General features: G+C 35.1%; 2 protein-coding genes across 2 annotated transcripts; one reads left to right on the top strand and one right to left on the bottom strand.

The window, feature by feature from the left end:
• The first annotated feature begins 998 nt into the window (after positions 1–998).
• Positions 999–2,994, top strand: LOC141697653 (transcription factor DIVARICATA-like). Its single transcript, XM_074502145.1, has 2 exons — positions 999–1,528; positions 2,378–2,994. The coding sequence occupies exons 1-2, from the start codon at positions 1,149–1,151 to the stop codon at positions 2,640–2,642; spliced, it is 645 nt and encodes a 214-aa protein (XP_074358246.1). The 5' UTR covers positions 999–1,148; the 3' UTR covers positions 2,643–2,994.
• Positions 2,995–3,544: 550 nt separating this feature from the next.
• LOC141697596 (uncharacterized) lies at positions 3,545–17,387 on the bottom strand. Its single transcript, XM_074502055.1, has 10 exons — positions 17,174–17,387; positions 16,304–17,002; positions 16,116–16,208; positions 15,571–16,025; positions 12,015–13,745; positions 11,073–11,184; positions 10,880–10,969; positions 4,787–4,852; positions 4,613–4,708; positions 3,545–3,962 (listed from the first exon to the last, which is right to left on the bottom strand). The coding sequence occupies exons 1-10, from the start codon at positions 17,234–17,236 to the stop codon at positions 3,834–3,836; spliced, it is 3,534 nt and encodes a 1,177-aa protein (XP_074358156.1). The 5' UTR covers positions 17,237–17,387; the 3' UTR covers positions 3,545–3,833.
• Between the last annotated feature and the right edge of the window lie 286 nt (positions 17,388–17,673).

Below are 17,673 nucleotides of genomic sequence, written 5' to 3'. Positions count from 1 at the left end.
AGGACCCATTGCCCTTACAGGATTCCGCCTCCGAATATAATTTACATACGTTCTTTCTAATGTGTGCCCAAAGGCATACAATAAATACCAACTCTTATGAATTTGATACATTTTTATTGGTGGAGTTGTTATAAATACAAGGGTCCATCAATATTTATAATTAGAAGATCAATCAAAATACACCAAATTAATGAGAGTTAGTGCTTACCGTGCACACATTAAAACCCGATTTACATATGTATATACTTTTATGAATTTTACAACCTAAGCCTGTGCATGGAAACTTCGGGATTTGGTGCGCCGGCAAGCTGAGCATGTAACACGTGTGTGGACACGTGGGAGTATGCATTTCGGATAAGAAGATTTCTGCCACATATGCACCGACTTTACAACAGTTAAGATGTTAATATATTTATTTAAAAAACAAGTGACAACTATATATATAAATAATAATAGGAAAGTTCCTGCAAGTATTCAAGTAAATAAAATAATTCAACAATTAATAACTTTCCATCATTTTTATTAATTTAAAAATATACTATAATCAGTAAAATTTTGACCGCACAAGTTTAAATAATCTCTGTCTTTCAATTATTAGTCCTATTTATAACTAAAATCTAAACTAAATGATACATCCAGATTAAATCTATGTGCCTAAAATCCACAGTTAGATCATCATAAAAATTATTAATCATCACAAAAATTACTAAAGCACTTAATATTCTTTTAAGCTAAATTAACAAACGTTTAAGAAGAAATTATACATTATTTTAGTCAAAGCATTGCAAGATTTTAACGAAACGTGTTGTAGACTTGTAGTAGAACTCTACATTAAAATACAAATAACCAAATATCTTCAAACTATAACATCCCCATCTTTCCAAAACTCCAACTAATTTCATTTTTTAATTCACAAAATAATAATAATAATAAATTAATAAATAAAATAAAGAAATAAGTTGAAAATACAGCTATATATATATATATACATCTGTAATACAAACACGTATCTATATCTACATCTACACATCAACACTTGCAACAAAACCTCTCATGTCCCCAAGAATCTAGAGTTACCAAGAACAATCAATATATACACACAAAAAGTGTATCTATACATACAAAGATTGTGTCTATTTAAAGAGGCTATGTATAGCACAAACAAGGAAGAGGATCAATGGGTGGTGATGTCGAATTCAGCACGAGCAAGCGTAGAATGGAATCGATACGATGACAAGCTTTTCGAGAAAGCTCTGGTGATGTTTCCGGAAGATATGCCTAATAGGTGGCAGAAGATAGCTGAGCAAGTGCCGGGTAAGACGGTGGAGGATGTTAGGGTTCATTATGATGCGCTGTTACATGATGTCTTGGAAATTGATTCGGGTCGGGTTGAGTTGCCTAAGTATCCGGATGATGGGTTTTTAGGGTTTGAGGATTCGGGGGCTAATCAGATCTCGTTTGGTGGCAAGGCCAGGCAAGGGGATGGGGATAGGAAGAAAGGGACTCCGTGGACCGAAGAGGAGCACAGGTATATAATTTTATGATTAGGGTTTATTGTTTTTAAGTTTGGTGAATATTGAATTTGTTGAAGTTGTGTTTGTTTTGTCGGGTTTTTCGGTTTTTAATTAGGATGAAATGTTTGCTAAATTGAATTTGCGTTTACTTGATGAAAGAGGGGATTGTTATTAACTTCGAATTGTGTTGAATTGAGCATCAATAAGATAATAACTAACAAAAATACGAAGCTCTTGTTTTTGTTGTTAATGGTTTCGTATGTAATTTCTGTTGGATTGTGCAAATTATTACTAGGAGAGTAGCTATTTTTTTGTCATTCGGACCATATTTATGAATACAGTTTGCACTGGTTCTACTTGAAGCCGCTGTAATCCATAGTTTTAACTGTTCATGCTCTTGGTTGAAATTTGTAAATGTGTCGTAATCTTCTAGCTGGTGAGGCGGTGATAATTATCAAGTTGTGATTCTTGTGCTATAGGTTTCATGTATTAGTGATAGCATAATACTGTTATAACTAACATTCAGTGCTTTGAGATATAAATGTAGTACAAAGCTAGAAGAGTAATTTTATAACAGGGCATGGAAGGGAAGCATTCTATGTGAAAATAGTTTGTTTAATATGGTCCTGAAGATACACATTTTTAAGTTAAGGAATCTGCACATTTATTTAGTAGCCAACCGGTCCTTGAAAAATGTACTAGCTTGTGCTGTTAGGTTGTAATCTGGTCCTATCTTGTTTAAAAAATATTTGCTGAAATTTCTTTATAGCTTACCCTGATTTTTGTGTGTTTTGATGCCTGTATACACGTGCTTGTTCCTATATCATGACATGATTCATTAATATGTACTGTGTTCCTTGCAGATTATTTCTTATTGGACTGGAAAGGTACGGGAAGGGTGACTGGAGGAGTATTTCAAGAAATGTAGTTGTGACAAGGACACCAACTCAAGTGGCAAGCCATGCACAAAAATATTACCTTCGTCAGAACTCGATGAAGAAAGAGAGAAAGAGATCAAGCATACACGACATCACAACCAACGCTGATACCCAACCAGTCCCTCCACCAAGTAACTTTAGTAACCAAGGAGATCAAATGGGGTATCAAAATGCCACCTACCCATCTTAAAAATGAAGTTCGTGGTTGATGAAAGCTTTGTGCCTTTGTAGATAGCAACTTTCGTTTTCTTACTAGTAAAGGATATGTAAAAATATGCATCGTTTTCATGGTTTTCCGTATGTGGTTAGGAAATTTGATTAGAAACAGGTAGCATTGCGGTGTTTGAATTTTGTGTAAACTGGAAAAGCATATGCATGGATGGAGGGGTATACGTAGTTAACAAAACTCGAAAATGTTTGAGGTGAAATATAGAAAACTAATGAACTTGGTTGGTACCATTAAACCTGAATATGTAGTGTTTGAATGTGGCCTTGACTTGTGGTGATTGTACTTTATTTAAAGAGACCTCATTCAACTCTCATCCTCCTCTCTTCGTTTTTTGTGATGTCTTCTAATGTTGTTTATTCCGAGACAAATGTGCTATTTGATCATCCAGAGTTTCTATAACAGATTGGAAGTAGTCATCTCATGCCTCTAGAAATTGGTTTATATTCACATCTGATTTGGTTGGCGTATGTGTATTTACTTTGCAAAAGCTCAAACAAGATAATAATTCTCAATTCCAGAAAAAAAATTAATGATCCTGCCAATGTTTGTGAGATCGAGAAAAGAAAATTGTTCCTGCGAATTTTTCCATTTGAACACTTATTTCTTGCTTACATGTTTGAACATATGACCAGAATGAGAATTTTTTAACAGGCTTCCTACACAAAATGGAATTGTGTAGTAAATGGCTAATGAAAGTTCCCAAATTTCTCCCCAATCATTTCACTACTTCAGCCCCTCAACCAAACAATAAAACAGGTTCAAATGTAAGCTAAACGGTGCAAATAAGTTCAAATTATATGCGTTTGGCCCATAACTTGATACTTCAGTAACTTTTTTACAGGAGAAACCTCGGTTTTCCAGTGTAAACCAAAATTATCCTTTTAAATATTTAGTTCCCAAAATATACATATTAATGAAACTATATCAAATAAAATTGAGTAACTAACTACCTAAAAATGTAAATAATTCTGCTATTGTTTAGCTGTGCTACAAAAAAATAATGTATGGATGCCCAGTTAAAACCTTCAAGTTGCCGCTGCCTTCACGAGGAAATATTGTGCGACAGACATTCAATTCACTGGTGTTCTGTTATATCTTAGAAGACTTCAATTGCCACCTTACATCAGTCTGCAATATGAGGCCTTATGGTGCTCACATCACTTCAATGGCATCTATTTCTTCATACTTCGGTTTGTTCTTTGGCCGGCCAGATCTCTTAGCATCTTTACTAAGCAAGATCTGGAGAGCTTTTTCAAGACTTATGGCATCCGGCTTCATGTTCTGTTCACGAGATTTAGGCAAAAAACAAAAAAGTTTTAACCTGATTTTGTTTAAGCATTAAAATCCAAGACATCATGATAGGCTGATAGCACAAGGATAAAATAGATAAAATATTAACAAATTATATTTAGATGTACAATAATCAGACAATGTTATCTGAAATTGATAAGTTTCTGAGTTATAGCTCATTGTCAATTTATCTGCAAACTATTCATCGGGTTTTCATAATCCACCTAAAATAACCCGAAAATAAAACAGTACGAAAAAATTAGCATGAAATGATAACTCTGTTATTCAGTATTAGCTTTATTATAAAATTTTGACTTGCTGCAAATACATCAGCATATGAGTTTCTTTCTTCTTTTTAATTATTATTAAAAAAATTCAATTTGTCTAGCTTTTTTATGGCTGCTACATCCTAACAGCTAATAAAAGAGCTAATGATGTCAGAACATAACCGTAATTTTGACAGTTAATGTGTTTCAGCCCTCTTCATTTCTTTCTATAACCAGCAAAAAACAGAAGGAAATACACTAGTTAATTTATATTAGAGCATGTTTTGCACCTAGTTGACAACCTCAATACGTACAGGAGAACGAAACATGCTAAATGGGATAATACCAAGATGTTATAAACATAATAAAGTATACCTTGGGTACAGGAGATACTGTACGTCGATGTTTTATAGAAAATCCATATCTTGCAAGCTTTAGTATTACTGGATGGCCGTCTTCTGGATGCTCTCCCTAAAACAAATTTCAAATTCTATTAATAGATCAATATTTTTAAATTCAATGAAGTTTCAATATTAAGACGATCTGTACCAGTGTCACAGGATATCGCAGCATTTCAAGAGCATCCTCAAGGGTAATAGAGGATGTGTCCTTAACCTGAAATTAAAAGTTAAAAATTATGCTTTCAAGTTGCAAACTTCAGTAGAATCCATTTAAAACACAGAACTGTATTTATTTACTTTAATGTTTAACCATATGAATGAACATGACGATGTTCACATAAAAACAAATCCACGTGTGAAAAAGAAATGACCCCAAAATATTTCGTTCTCCATTTTTTTCATATTTCAGTATGTACAGGCAGCAGTCGCATAGCCACCATCACTAACTACTTGCAATGTTTCCATTAGATAACCCCACACAAAGTGTCAACCATACTTCAAACCAGAACAAGTACATATTTCAAGTCCCCATGCAAACAGTATTAAGCATACTTTGAGGTTGTAAGATCAACTTCATGTATCCAAACGTTTAGGTGTCTAACTAATACCACTCTAACTATAAAATTATGATTAGGCTAGATAATGCACGAATTAAACGAAATATATATGTACAGCTAGATTTAATAACCCCAATTATCAATAATTTGGGTGGAAAATACAGAACCCATATAACCATCACCGTGTTAAAAATACATCCAAAGATTTTGAGACAACAAATTATTATAATTACCACAGAAAATGTTAAAACATAAATTCCACCCCGGTTATCTTAAAATTTGATAGCTAGCAAAAGAACATCTTTTTCTTCTTCCCGTTTCTGATGCAGATGATTGTATGTTGAGACTTGAGGACATTTGATTATAATTGATAGAAGTTAAAGATCAGAATTCCAGAGCCAATTTATAGCAATAAGGTTAAATCTGCTGCTACATATACGACAATCAAGATAGAAAATTGAATCACTGAACATATATTTTAGTTACTTTATAAGCTAATAGTTTGATTTATCACTTCGTATTATACATTTACATTCTTTTAGAAATAAAGGGAAATATATTTGTTGCTAAGATAGTATAAGTTGACTGCAGAAAGATTTTGTGACATTATAAATAAGGATTAATAACAATTTGACCCTAAAAGCTTGGCCGAACATTCACACCAACTCTCAATTTACAAAATCGCACCTCTGTATCGCTGAAGTTTGGCTCTATAGCACTTGCAAAAAAAAAAATCTGTTTCTCATCAAAGTATAAGGGTGGGAATTACTGGGTGACAATAACCAAAGGCGTATAACCTAGCAACAACAGGGATTCCATTAAGATTCTTAGCTACACCCCTTCCGTGGAATCCAACACAATAGTCCAGATAATTGACCCAAGAATGGTAACACAAGATCTAACCCCAGTTGAAGATATATAAAGGATAGAATGCTCAAAATTTTTGGACAAAATAGTAGGGTAGTATAACAAGAGATACAATCATTATAGAACTTTCCCTTTCTTGAACTTTGAGCCCATTTGGATAAAATCCATCTAAGAATATTATATGGAAATTATTGCATTCAGAATCAAGAACCCATGTCAGACAGCTCTTAATACTTGCGTCTGCACCAATTATCCGAATCACAAGGTTGTGCAGAAAGCCAAAGTAGCAACAATGAACAGAAGTAGCAAACTGAACCAGTATAGTGTTAATAATGCAAGTATAGAGGATGACAGATATAGGGATGAATAGGAAAAAAAGTATGGAAAGGTATGTAAAAGAGTCGGGAGTAAAAGTGCCAACATTAAGGGCATAGATGCATGCTTTGGTAACTTCAGGGTTAATGCGTATTTTCAGCCAAACGGCATTAACCATCATAATATATAGACTCACACTCACCTATGTTTTTTTCATTGATCCATATCCACCTATTAAATTTCAACTAAGAAGCAGGGGTGCGCCAACCCCCTGGAGCACTGCGCACTAAAAGCTTCGGGGGTGCGGGTGCGTTCGGGGGTGCGGGTGCGCGTGGGTGCGCCTGGGGTGCGCACGGGGTGCGCCACCCGGCGTATTACCGTATTTGGCAGCTGGGATTCGCTGGGGTGCGGGAAGAGGGGTGCGGGAAGGTTATATTTCATAATTTTTTTTTACTTTCAATTACATAAAAATCACTTACGAGTTTCATCTCGTGAGAGGAGCAACCCTTATTAGACTTGTGAGGCAAGAGAGGAGAGGCAACTGGGCGACTTCATCTTCATCGTCGTGTTCTCCGTCACGAACTCCAACAGAGTTTTCTACTTTTATGGTTTCCTAGTTGTATGTATATATAATACACTGTGTTTTGTTTGTGTGTGTCTACGTGAGGTGTTTGTGTGTGTCCACGTGAGCTGCTCTGCTCCCAAGGAATAAGACCACTGTTACTTTTTTAAATATATTTGTTAAATCAATTTTTGTTTATTTGTTTATTAATTAATATTATTATACTGTTTTGTTTGTATATACTGTTTTGTTTGTACAATTGTGTAAACATGATTAACTGTGTATTGTTTGGCAACTTGTTTGTTTATTTTTTCAGTTATTTGTCTTTTAATTTTTAAGGATGTTGAATTCTGTATTGCTATCATGGTTGTCAAAAATTAATTTTTAATAAATAAGAATAACATAACCAGGTATCGACCAGGAACTACTCGTCTATAGAATATAATGAGTAATCATGGAGTATGAATTTGTCATTTTAGTTCTTGAGGTGAGGTATAGGTTTTAAGTAGAGAGGGGGCGCAAGTTTACAAAATATCAAAAATATTTGCTCCTAAAAGACAAACTCATTTTTAACAAATGAATGAACTCTGGTCAAGCATCAGAATGAAGTAAAGAAGATGTTTAATGCCAGGATTGATGAGCTGATGTCAACATTTCAAGACATCAAGACCAAGTTCAACAGATTCTCAGACAGACTACAGGCGCTCTCTCTCACTCATGTAGAAGAAAATGTGGCCAAGCTAAGGGAATCTTTCAAATCTCTACATGAAGTGATCCAGAATTAAATTACTCAACATAATGATACAAAGATCAAAGTGGATCAACTTTACAAGGCTAGATTTGAACCTTCAGCATTGGTCATAGAGGAGGTGAAAAATGTTGTACAAAGTTATGTTAGTTCTTTGGCAGCATCAAGCTCAGTCCAACCCTTGTCTACATCAACTCCCCTACAAATCCAAAATTTGCAAGATCAAATATCATCCCTCCAATCTTCAAATGCTTCTTTGACAACTTAAGTTTCCCAACTGACAGCTCTAGTGCAAAGTCAACAACAGGATATCAAGTCCTTAGTAGACTCCCACAAAAACCTTCAAATGCAAAATTATGTCTCTCTGGGATCTATTATGGGAGCTTTAAACATTCCACTCCCACAATTACCAGAAGCTGTTAGACCTGAAATTCCTTCTCCTCTAATCTTGCCTGCTACCAAGACTAAGGGGAGATATAAGCTAGACTATAATAATCAAAAGCTAAACTGCTAAAATCAACATCACAATCTGGCCAAAGCTCCACTCAAATTCAACTTGCTCAAGATTTTAGTAAAGTCAGACTTCAAAAAACTGCAGAAGGACCTTGTCAAGATAAAAAGTTCAATGAGCTACTCACCGTGCTGAGAGCCTGTCTTCATAATAACTACATCACCTACAAAAGAGATTTGGTCAACAACATTAACTTTCTGAGAGTGGTGCTGGTGAAAAAAGGGAATTTCATGGAGAAAAGAATAGTTGCCAATGTCAATGATTATGGCTTGGATAGGTGTCTATATGTGTCTCTCTCAAATATTCTATCCATGAGAGCATATGAGCTGGATGTCATTATTGATAGGGTCAATCTAGTTATTCCAGAGGACACTCAATTGCTAAATGAACTCAGAAAAGCTCAGATTGTTGTTTTTCCTGTAGCCAAGTATAAGGGTGGGAATTACTGGGTGACAATAACCAAAGGCGTATAACCTAGCAACAACAGGGATTCCATTATGATTCTTAGCTACACCCCTTCCGTGGAATCCAACACAATAGTCCAAATAATTGACCCAAGAATGGTAACACAAGATCTAACCCCAGTTGAAGATATATAAAGGATAGAATGCTCAAAATTTTTGGACAAAATAGTAGGGTAGTATAACAAGAGATACAATCATTATAGAACTTTCCCTTTCTTGAACTTTGAGCCCATTTGGATAAAATCCATCTAAGAATATTATATGAAAATTATTGCATTCAGAATCAAGAACCCATGTCAGACAGCTCTTAATACTTGCGTCTGCACCAATTATCCGAATCACAAGGTTGTGCAGAAAGCCAAAGTAGCAACAATGAACAGAAGTAGCAAACTGAACCAGTATAGTGTTAATAATGCAAGTATAGAGGATGACAGATATAGGGATGAATAGGAAAAAAAGTATGGAAAGGTATGTAAAAGAGTCGGGAGTAAAAGTGCCAACATTAAGGGCATAAATGCATGCTTTGGTAACTTCAGGGTTAATGCGTATTTTCAGCCAAACGGCATTAACCATCATAATATATAGACTCACACTCACCTATGTTTTTTTCATTGATCCATATCCACCTATTAAATTTCAACTAAGAAGCAGGGGTGCGCCAACCCCCTGGAGCACTGCGCACTAAAAGCTTCGGGGGTGCGGGTGCGTTCGGGGGTGCGGGTGCGCGTGGGTGCGCCTGGGGTGCGCACGGGGTGCGCCACCCGGCGTATTACCGTATTTGGCAGCTGGGATTCGCTGAGGTGCGGGAAGAGGGGTGCGGGAAGGGTATATTTCATAATTTTTTTTAATTTCAATTACATAAAAATCACTTACGAGTTTCATCTCGTGAGAGGAGCAACCCTTATTAGACTTGTGAGGCAAGAGAGGAGAGGCAACTGGGCGACTTCATCTTCATCGTCGTGTTCTCCGTCACGAACTCCAGCAGAGTTTTCTACTTTTATGGCTTCCTAGTTGTATGTATATATAATACACTGTGTTTTGTTTGTGTGTGTCTACGTGAGGTGTTTGTGTGTGTCCACGTGAGCTGCTCTGCTCCCAAGGAATAAGACCACTGTTACTTTTTTAAATATATTTGTTAAATCAATTCTTGTTTATTTGTTTATTAATTAATATTATTATACTGTTTTGTTTGTATATACTATTTTGTTTGTACAATTGTGTAAACATGATTAACTGTGTATTGTTTGGCAACTTGTTTGTTTATTTTTTCAGTTATTTGTCTTTTAATTTTTAAGGATGTTGAATTCTGTATTGCTATCATGGTTGTCAAAAATTAATTTTTAATAAATAAGAATAACATAACCAGGTATCGACCAGGAACTACTCGTCTATAGAATATAATGAGTAATCATGGAGTATGAATTTGTCATTTTAGTTCTTGAGGTGAAGTATAAGTTTTAAGTAGAGAGGGGGCGCAAGTTTACAAAATATCAAAAATATTTGCTCCTAAAAGACAAACTCATTTTTAACAAATGAATGTTAAAAATAATAAGGCCCCAGCAGCGCATAAAAAAATACTAGTTACAATTCACTTATTTCACTTCCAGATCTCAAAAATGTCAAGTAAATGGACAATCATAATGATCCATGTCGGGTTTGAGTGAAGAGCATGCGTTATGATTAGCCTAGGGAAGGTGTGTGTTTCAGTTTTCTGTACCAAGTACTCTAGGTTGAATGGATTGATAAAGAAGTTACCTTTTCATTCACAAACAAGAAAGTTAAATGAAATTATAATTATATTCTCATAGACTAGAATCTTTAGGGGCAGCTACTGTTTGGCACTTCAAGACAATATTAACATCATATACATTGTTTGTTACAGTTTTTAGTCTACTCAATGGAGTCGACAAGTATACCCAAGAACACAGTATACTGATACTTGTTTGTGTTGTTTATTCTGTTTACACGATGTACAATTGGTATTTGTTATGTTTTGTCATGAATATTTGTAACATTACGAATATTTGTAACATTATTGCTCATGAATATTTGGACAGACTCACACTCTAATGCTAACATATGAAAAAGTATAGATGTAAACATGATAAACTGAAACAGCGTTAGTAATAAAATCAACTGCAGTAAACAAGCACATAAAATCTCCAAGTGTTAATAGTTGCTAATGGATGGGAAGTGAGTAATGTGTTATATACGTACTTGAGAAACAGAAGCTCGTTTAGGCAAATAACCCTTTCTGTCTACACCAAGTTGAACATAGTATCCATATGGACCATTCTTTAAAAGAATCTGTAAGTGAGTTATGTAAGAGAACAGTCAAACAATGAACCAACCACAAATGCAAGATAAAGTTGAAACACGTTTGTATTTAGATTATACACAAGGAGTCAACCTTCTCGTCGGTACCAGGTTTTACACCTAAAACCTTCGGTTCCTCCAAATTGTGATTTTCAGTAGTGCCTTCATCATCATCATCATCACCATGTATTGTCTTGGCAATGTACCTGTACCATAACTCTTAAATATTATATATATGTTTCAAAGTACACCAAAGTGATTTGAAGAAGACATCAAGAACTTATGAATGTTTATGTTGCAGAATCATATTTTTACTTTATCTTCTTGCTCTTGGGAGATATACATTGAACAATTTACATAATAAGTCTCCTGAGACAGTATAGCTATTTAAAATAAAAGAAATATAGTAAATTAAAAAACAATTTCTCTTGCTGCAAAACAGAAGACTCTGGTTCAGTAGTCATCTATTTTTACTTGAGTACTACACTGTTATATGATAAGCTTCTCTCTTTAAGGGCTTTATTCTCTCATCTATGCATGCATTAAGTTTAGATCTTGTCTCTTCAAAATGAAACATGAAATCAAGTTCTAGATTTAATCGCTACCTTATCTCTGCCAACATCGTATCTATATGAGTTATATCTTATAACTCAACAGACATGTCCCTAAGTGTGAAAGCATCGAAGTCATTATGTTTATGACATATCTCTTTACCTCTAATACACATGGTCTGCGTCTTTATCTTGTTTTTTGCTAGTTAAACACTCACGCACTCACCCTTGTCTTTGACAAGGTTCGAACCCTCGACATCCCGTAAAGGGAGCGAGGGAGATACCGCTACACCAAGATGTGTTGGGTGCGTCTTCTGATCTTATCTCATTAGGATGTGAGTTTTTCATATTTAATGCAGTAAAAGCTACTAAAACACACCCTTGAGCACACAAAGCCTCCTAATAAAAAATAGTCGGGAACTTATTAATGGAAACAAAGTTTTGGCCAAATAGAAAAGGCCTTGATAATGTAAGTTTATACTCACTTGCACCGTGGATGTTGATCACAACCTATGAAATAGCCAACACCAAACCTGCTGACTTTGAAAATTAAATTTCCCTCCCTGCAACTTGGGCATGTCCTACTTTTATTGGGGAGTGAGGAAAATAAGAAATCCCCAAATGTTTTCTCCAACATCTTCTCCACTTCATGAATATGTATGTTACTAGTAGACTCACAATACTTACTAAACCTTGTCCAATAATCTCCAAGGAGGCCTTTCCATTCAGTCAATCCAGCAGAAACATTATCAAGCTCAGTCTCCATATCAGCTGTAAAACTATAATCTGTCACCTCAGAGAAGTGATTAGAAAGAAACGCCGATAACATTCGACCGCGGAACTCTGGATACAGTATCCTACTTTTTACTGTAATGTAATTTCTATCTTGTAGAACTTTCATCGTACTTGCATAAGTAGAAGGTCTACCAATTCCAAGCTCTTCCAGTGTTTTTACCAAAGACCCTTCAGAGAACCGTGGTGGAGGTTGAGTATGATGCTGTTTGGGTTCAACTTTACCCGGAAAGAGTGGATCCCCTGCCTTTAGATTACTGAGGACATCAGAAACATCAGAACGATCATTCACTTCATTATCACGATTTCTGATAGCTCTAGTTTCAACATCCTCAAAGGCGGCTTGGTAACCAAGAAACTCTGTCCTTGAGCATGAAGATCTGAAAATGATTGACCGGCTAGCATTTCCTATATCAACTTGTATCTGATCATAGACAGCAGGTTCCATTTGGCATGCCAACGTACGAGACCATATCAGAGTGTAAAGCTTCAAGGAATCTTCATCAAGCACTCCAGCCAGATTTGAGGGTACTCTACGAATATTAGTTGGCCTAATAGCTTCATGGGCCTCTTGTGCATTTTTTACCTTCTTGAAATACTTGCGAGCACCATCCGATGCAAAACTCTCTCCATACCTTTCTCTAACCAAAGAACAGATATCTTTACAAGCTTCATCAGATATGTGTAGGCCATCTGTTCTGATATATGTTATCAACCCCGCAGAGACTCCATCAGGTAATTGAACTCCTTCATACAATTTTTGTGCAAGCTTCATTGTGTACGTTGCAGGAAAACTTAGTTTATTTGCAGCATCTTGCTGAAGTGAAGACGTTATATATGGTGCTGGGGGACTTTTACGCATTTTGCTTCTTTTAGAGTTGCTCACCTCAAACTCTGAAGCTTCGATTTCTCCTTTAATATCAATTGCTTTTGTTTGAGAGTTAATTGAAAGCTTGCTTAATTTCTTGGATTCAAAATGGGTCAAGTATGATGAAATTGAGTTATTGTCATCAGGTGAACTTGATCTGCTTTCTTTGAACAGTACATCAAGAGACCAATATTCTTGAGGTTTAAACCCATCTATTTCCATTTCTCTATCACAAATTAGAGAAAGAGCAGCAGATTGGACGCGACCTGCTGACCTGCAACCAGGTAACTTCCTCCATAATACCGGTGAAATGTTAAACCCAATTAAATAATCGAGGGCACGTCGTGCAAGATAGGAATTAACCAAATTTGCATCAATATCTCTCGGAGCCAACAGGGCAGTTTTAATAGATGCTTCAGTTATTTCATTGAATACAACCCTGGCTAAATTAATATCATCAGGTAAAGCATCCTGTTGTTCCAACATCTCAACGATATGCCAGGCAATAGCCTCTCCTTCGCGATCAGGGTCTGATGCAAGGATGAGATTTTTTGCACTGAAAAAAAGAGTAGAATAGGATAAGTAACTGGAAGTAATATCGAGCAGTATAGTAAAAAGTCAATTGTTATAAAGGAAAGCATATCCATCAGGACACCTTAATGTTGAGAATAAATATGAGTGGCTTGACAAGAAATCTGCAATATGCTTACAAAAAATATCACTTAAACGTTTAGATAAGGGAAATCCATCATATGTTACAAGTTGCAGAAATAGCGGACAGGTATTTTAGTGATTTAGTCCAGTGGAGCATAAAATATACTACCTCCGTCCCTCTCATTTCTTTACATAAATTTTTCATTGTCTGACACGCATTTTAAGGCTCCTATCTAATATAGTTTCATAACTTATTTTAAAATTTTCTTTTTCTGAATAAAAATTCGCATGTTATATTTTTATTTAGAAAAAAAAGTAATTAAAATAATATGAAGAACTATACTTTATATGAGCATTAAAATGCGTGTCGAGCCCCCGTCCCCCAATGTAAAGAATTGGATGGGACGGAGGTAGTACTTGATTACCTTTTTTAGTTACTCTAATTATTGTTTTCTTTATAATAAAAAAAATATTTACTACTAATTAATTTATTGTACAAGGGAGTAAAATAACTATTTTTGTAGTAACTTTTTAATATTGAATTAATTTGATATTCACTTAATCATCTCGTTTATCTGAGTAAAAAAACTAACATAATTACTGTTAATTCTAACTTGAACACATTTATATTATACTGTATAAAATAAATTCATTATTCAGTAACTATATTTATTAAATAAATAATCAGAATATGTACATGAGATACAACATACAAGGAAAACCACATGCTTATATTATATGTATAAAGGGATTGGAGGAATGAGAACCGATTCTTATTTTAGTGAAAAGGTTCGGTTCAACACTTCAACATATGTATAACTACCGTTTAACAAACCTCTGCATTTAAGTTTTTTTATGGTAATGATTCATCTATGGTTCACTGCTCCAGAATTTGGGTATAGAACTATCAAGTTGGTCAATATGATTTAATCAATAACAGGGCCCGGATGAGGTTCACTATTACAAAGTGAGGGTATTAAAGGTTCGAAACACAAATGAGTAAGGTTCAACACATGGTCGTGTAAAACCTTAGTGGTTGTCATGATTCTCATTTTGTTTTGTTTTGTTTGTGATTAATTGAACCAAACCCTCTGTATAAATTAACTCAATATATACTCAATTTTCAAAAAATTAATTGGAACGTATAAATATAACAAATAAGGAAAATGGTACGCACTTGTATCATATGTGTAGATAAATATAAATAATACAGTTACAATTTCCCATATATTTAATTAAAAATTCTACATAAAAATAAGAAATGTATAGCCCAAGTATATAATTGCAAAAAATTGAATCCACCAAAATACGAAAAAATAAAAAAGTGGCTATCCTTTGAGTTGATATATAGCATTTATATATTGCATTTTTCCAAAACAGAGGGGGCTCGGCTTACTTTAGGTCCGACTATAATGGAACATGTAGTCATTAATATGAAATACACTTGCTTATATTACTGAAATGAATCATAGATCTCTACAGCCGTCTAGCCTGACTTCCGGAGCCAACTTAAATTCAAAATAAATAAAAAATTATTCTTCTATAGTTACTTTTACTCTAGTGAGGGTTAGAAATTATTAATTTTAAATACTCTTTAGTAATAATTTTTGCCTTGGTGGGGGCGACAGGTTCCACTAGCCTCTATGTCGCTCCGGCACCTACCTTTACATTGTTCTATAGCATTATTAATTGAATATGGAGAACAAGAGAGCAAACTGATACCATACCCACTTAATGCAACCTTGATACTTTTCAAATGAGTCCAGGCAGCAGATGGAACCTCCCATACCATACTAAAGTCTTCATCAGGCCGCACAGATCCTGACCTTGCAGCCAAGTCCCTCACATGACCATAACTAGGGATAACTTCAAACATGTCACCAAGGTATCCTTGGATGACTTTTGCCTTGGTGACAGATTCCACCACCAGCACAGATTTTCCGGTAGGAGGATATAATTGTTTAATTACTCTTTGTTTTGGAGGCTTTGTTTTCACACTCGTCTGTGAAGTTTGCTTTTGTGGTAAATCAATGGCAGGTGAAACACTCGGGGCCTCAGCCTTTGGGGAAGGAACAACTTTGGTTTTTGGCTTTGCCTTTCTCCTTGTTTTTGTTTTAGTCTGCTGAGTTGTAGGAACAGAACTATCAAGTAATTCTTCTGTCATGGCATCAGTTGAGCTTTTCTAAAAAAACTATAGTGTCAGTCAACATAGTGAAATGAAAGAAATAATTAAATCACGAATAGAAATTCGGTAAAACAAAGCAGTTCTAACCTCCGGCTCTAGAGGAATTTGATCACTTTGTGCGACTTTCGCCTTCTTTTTTTTAGATACAGTTTTTGAAACTTTGGGCTGAACTGAGGCGCTCTAAAAGAAATATAACGTTAGTCAATACGGAAAAATGAACCACATAACTTTATTACTAATAATTAATAAAGCGTTGCAAACGAAGCATGTCTAACCTCCGACTCTAGAGAAACTTGATCACTTTGTGCAACCTTCGTATTCTTTTTTTGAGTTGTACTTTTTGAAACTTTAGGCTGAACTTCAGCATTAGCAGTAGCAGTAACTGTAGTATCAGTAGATTTCTTTTGACGTCTTCTGCTTCCAGATTGCTGCTTCGGTTTTGCTTTAGCTGTGCTCACATTCATATCCTTCATGACTTCCTCAACAATATGATCACTTGACGTGACAACATCAGTGCCTTCACTAACTGCTATTCTAGAGTTAAAAGAATTATTTCCTCTAATTTGATTTCCCTTTGTACGCTTCTTGTGTTTATTAAAAACGTTAAAAGATGAATTCCTGACACCTCTCTTATCATCTTTCGGACCAAAGTTACCGTCTTTACCATTCCCTGCTTTAGAAACATGACAAAATAACCTTTTCGCAACAGCACCTCTATAAGGTCCACAAGGTAACAACCCATTACCAAGTACACCCACTGGCCTCACAAAACCAAAACCCCCAGTCCCTAACCGGGGCTCATCGACACGACTTAAACGAGACTCAAGTCTAATTGCCTTGGGATAATCACAAAATGAAACACAAGATACCCTATTTTTTGTAAAATTGAGGTCAACAAAACTATCACATCTTCCTCGAAATGATGAATGTCTAAAATGTAAGCCAGTGCAATACTGTAATGCCCTGTTCTGCAACTGTATCAACATTATCCATATCAAATAATACATACAACCATTAAAAAAGGCAATTTTAAAAGAACTGCATTAGAACATGAAAACACTCAAACTAATAAAATGTAAAAGTAAAGAAACAATTGTAAATACATGTGTGTGTGTGTGTGTGTGAGAGAGAGAGAGAGAGAGTACCATGGTAGGTTTGAGAATGGAGAAGAGGAAGAAAGAGTGAAGGTTTTTTTGAAGAATCGCCATTAAAGTGGAAACATCTTCTTGTTGCTTCTGGGAAATTAAATTAAAATGAATTATCTATAAAATGAAAAAAAAAATCTGGAATTAGAGAAGAAGTGAATTAGCGGAGGAGCTGAAGCACAGTTGGAAGTAGGGTTGTAGCCATAAACCCCAACTCCTTAACTTTTTCTACAATTTTCTCCATTTTTCCCCCTTTTTTCGGTTTTTTTTTTTAATTTGGGAAATTAGGGGTTTTTTTATTTTGGAAAACGGAGAAAAAAGATGGGATTGATTTTTGTAATAATTTTATAAACAATTTATCAAAAAATAATAGTTTTTTTCAGAGTACTATGTTAAATTTGAGTGAAAATGTGCACTTTGGTACGATGATAAAATGTTAACAAATGTCAATAATAACCATGTCTTTTTTTGTTTCATATATGATGTCAAAATGTGGTTGA

This window comes from Apium graveolens, chromosome 11 (genome assembly GCF_009905375.1).
Source record: "Apium graveolens cultivar Ventura chromosome 11, ASM990537v1, whole genome shotgun sequence".
NCBI classification, from domain to species: domain Eukaryota; kingdom Viridiplantae; phylum Streptophyta; class Magnoliopsida; order Apiales; family Apiaceae; genus Apium; species Apium graveolens.
The sequence above is the reverse complement of the archived record's forward strand: the minus strand, read 5'-3'. Positions and strand labels throughout refer to the sequence as shown.

Bases quoted from the DNA above. Each gene is read 5' to 3' on its own strand.
- LOC141697653 (XM_074502145.1), top strand. From the start codon at position 1,149: ATGTATAGCACAAACAAGGAAGAGGATCAATGGGTGGTGATGTCGAAT. The intron at 1,529-2,377 runs GTATATAATTTT...TGTTCCTTGCAG, and splicing joins TGGACCGAAGAGGAGCACAG to ATTATTTCTTATTGGACTGG.
- LOC141697596 (XM_074502055.1), bottom strand. From the start codon at position 17,236: ATGGCGATTCTTCAAAAAAACCTTCACTCTTTCTTCCTCTTCTCCATT. The intron at 11,185-12,014 runs GTGAGTATAAAC...GTTATGGTACAG, and splicing joins GATCAACATCCACGGTGCAA to GTACATTGCCAAGACAATAC. The intron at 4,709-4,786 runs GTACAGATCGTC...AATTTGTTTTAG, and splicing joins TGCGATATCCTGTGACACTG to GGAGAGCATCCAGAAGACGG.